The sequence below is a fragment of the Aristolochia californica genome, unplaced genomic scaffold (assembly GCF_029961685.1).
Source record: "Aristolochia californica isolate CCGP_79_NKW_82.1479 unplaced genomic scaffold, dmAriCali1.0.hap1 SCAF_6, whole genome shotgun sequence".
Lineage (NCBI taxonomy): Eukaryota > Viridiplantae > Streptophyta > Magnoliopsida > Piperales > Aristolochiaceae > Aristolochia > Aristolochia californica.
Genome location: NW_027182257.1, coordinates 41,097,944 through 41,099,700, shown reverse-complemented (window position 1 = coordinate 41,099,700; position 1,757 = coordinate 41,097,944). Strand labels below are relative to the sequence as shown.

Genomic DNA, 1,757 nt, shown 5'->3' with positions numbered 1-1,757 from the left:
GTAGTATATGCATTGAATTCATTGCTGTACATTCTCAGATTATTCAATGAAACAACTTAATAGATTATGCACTTTTCTAACTTCATGTTGTTTGAACTCGAAAGAAAAGCTTGGTGTGTTCTGTGATCTGTTTCATCCTTCCTAATGATGATTGCTTGTTTAGTAATTAGAGAATGGTGCTACGAAAGAAGTTCCCCTCTAAAGTGGTAACTATCTTCTATCTGGCCCAAGGTCATGGATGCACAGAAATGCCAGCAGGTTGTTCAAGTTTCAAGCTTCACAAAGGGAGCAGTCTTTTGAATAGAGCTCTTGATAGAGGTTTATTCTCAGTTTTCTATAGAACAAAAGGTACAAAGCAAATAATTTAGTTTGTATTTGTATTCATTCATTTCATATGATCTCAATTACAAGGACACGGAGCTAAGATCTCTGGTCTCTGCTCACAATAATTGCCGCGGAATAGACATTGACAAAAAAGAAAAAGAAGAGTGAAAGAAATCGAAACAAAAATCCCATATGGGTGAGGCAAGTCCGAGATCTCCAGACTCAAATCAACAAGTAATCAAACAGCAGAATCATCGGCTGTCACCCACTTCCAGTAATGCTTCTTCACGAAAACAGCCCTGTCTGCAACTCTCACGTCTTCAGTATCCTCATATTCGCCGCGCTCTTCCGTGGAGAATTCCCCATGGGGCAACCCATCAACCCAGGCATCCACCGAGTGCAAAACGTAGCGCGCCGGCAGACCTGGGTAGGAGGCGGAGACCCTTTCCTCCACCCTCTCCCAATACGATCCGGGCAGAATCCTGACGCTTTCATCATTATCCGGCACGAGGGATCCAAGCTCTTCCCGGACGGCGCGTCGGGCGGCTTCCTCAATCCCCTCTCCCGGCTTCATCTTCTCGGAGAGGGGCCGGCGGCGCTGGCGGACGGAGCCATCGGAGAGCTCCTGGTGAGACTCAATAAGAATCTCGGTGGCGTTGGTGGGAGAGAGGATGCGGATAGTGGCGACGTGAACGGTGCGAATGGGAGGGGAAGAGTCATTGAGGGAAGTCTCACCCTGTGAGAGCTCCAGCCAGAGGTTGTGGAGGTTTTTGGTGCCGGGAGAAAGACCCCAGGCAGAAAGCGAATCGGAGGGGAGACGGGGTTTCAACCAGTCGGAGAGAGACTTCGGGGAGGGAAAGTGAAGGGGCTTGGAGCCTCTGGAGGCCATGGAAGCGGAAGTGACGGGGGTGGTGTTCCGAAGGAAGAGGCGGCAGCGGCGCGTCGAAGAGGGAGTCTTGATGAGGAGATGGAGAGAAAGAGCGGCGAGGAAGAAGATATCAGGAAACGGGGTGGAAGAACTGGAGGAGATGTTGTTGATGACCGGAAACATCGCGCTGTGGCATTTGGTTCAAGGGGAGGAAGATGGACTGGTGGTGCTCCCGAATCCTAAACAAAGGGTATCGGAGGCTTGAATGGATCAGAAAAGGAGAGCCGTGTAATGCGATGTGAGTGGTAGGTTTTGCACATGAAGAAATCTGTAATCAGGATGTGGACTATAAGATTCAATTATCCGAATCTGTTCTTGGTCGTGGTCGAACTTCAATGGTCGATATTCTAAAGGAAATGTTGTCTCAATGCTTACTGATCACTTGTTCGTGATTCTTTGATTGAGTTGTATAGTTACAATGATAAGGCAAAAAAGTGCCCTAATTTTCTTATTGAATAACTATTTATCATACTATATTTTTTTATTTAAAAGTACATTTTTTTTT

General features: G+C 46.8%; 1 protein-coding gene across 1 annotated transcript; it reads right to left on the bottom strand.

Annotated features, from left to right (window-relative positions):
• Nucleotides 1-380: 380 nt before the first annotated feature.
• On the bottom strand, nucleotides 381-1,489 carry LOC137935069 (uncharacterized). Its single transcript, XM_068779713.1, has one exon. The coding sequence runs from the start codon at nucleotides 1,373-1,375 to the stop codon at nucleotides 563-565; it is 813 nt and encodes a 270-aa protein (XP_068635814.1). The 5' UTR covers nucleotides 1,376-1,489; the 3' UTR covers nucleotides 381-562.
• Between the last annotated feature and the right edge of the window lie 268 nt (nucleotides 1,490-1,757).

What these genes read in the sequence shown, in the direction of transcription:
- LOC137935069 (XM_068779713.1), bottom strand. Translation starts at nt 1,375, where the DNA reads ATGTTTCCGGTCATCAACAACATCTCCTCCAGTTCTTCCACCCCGTTT.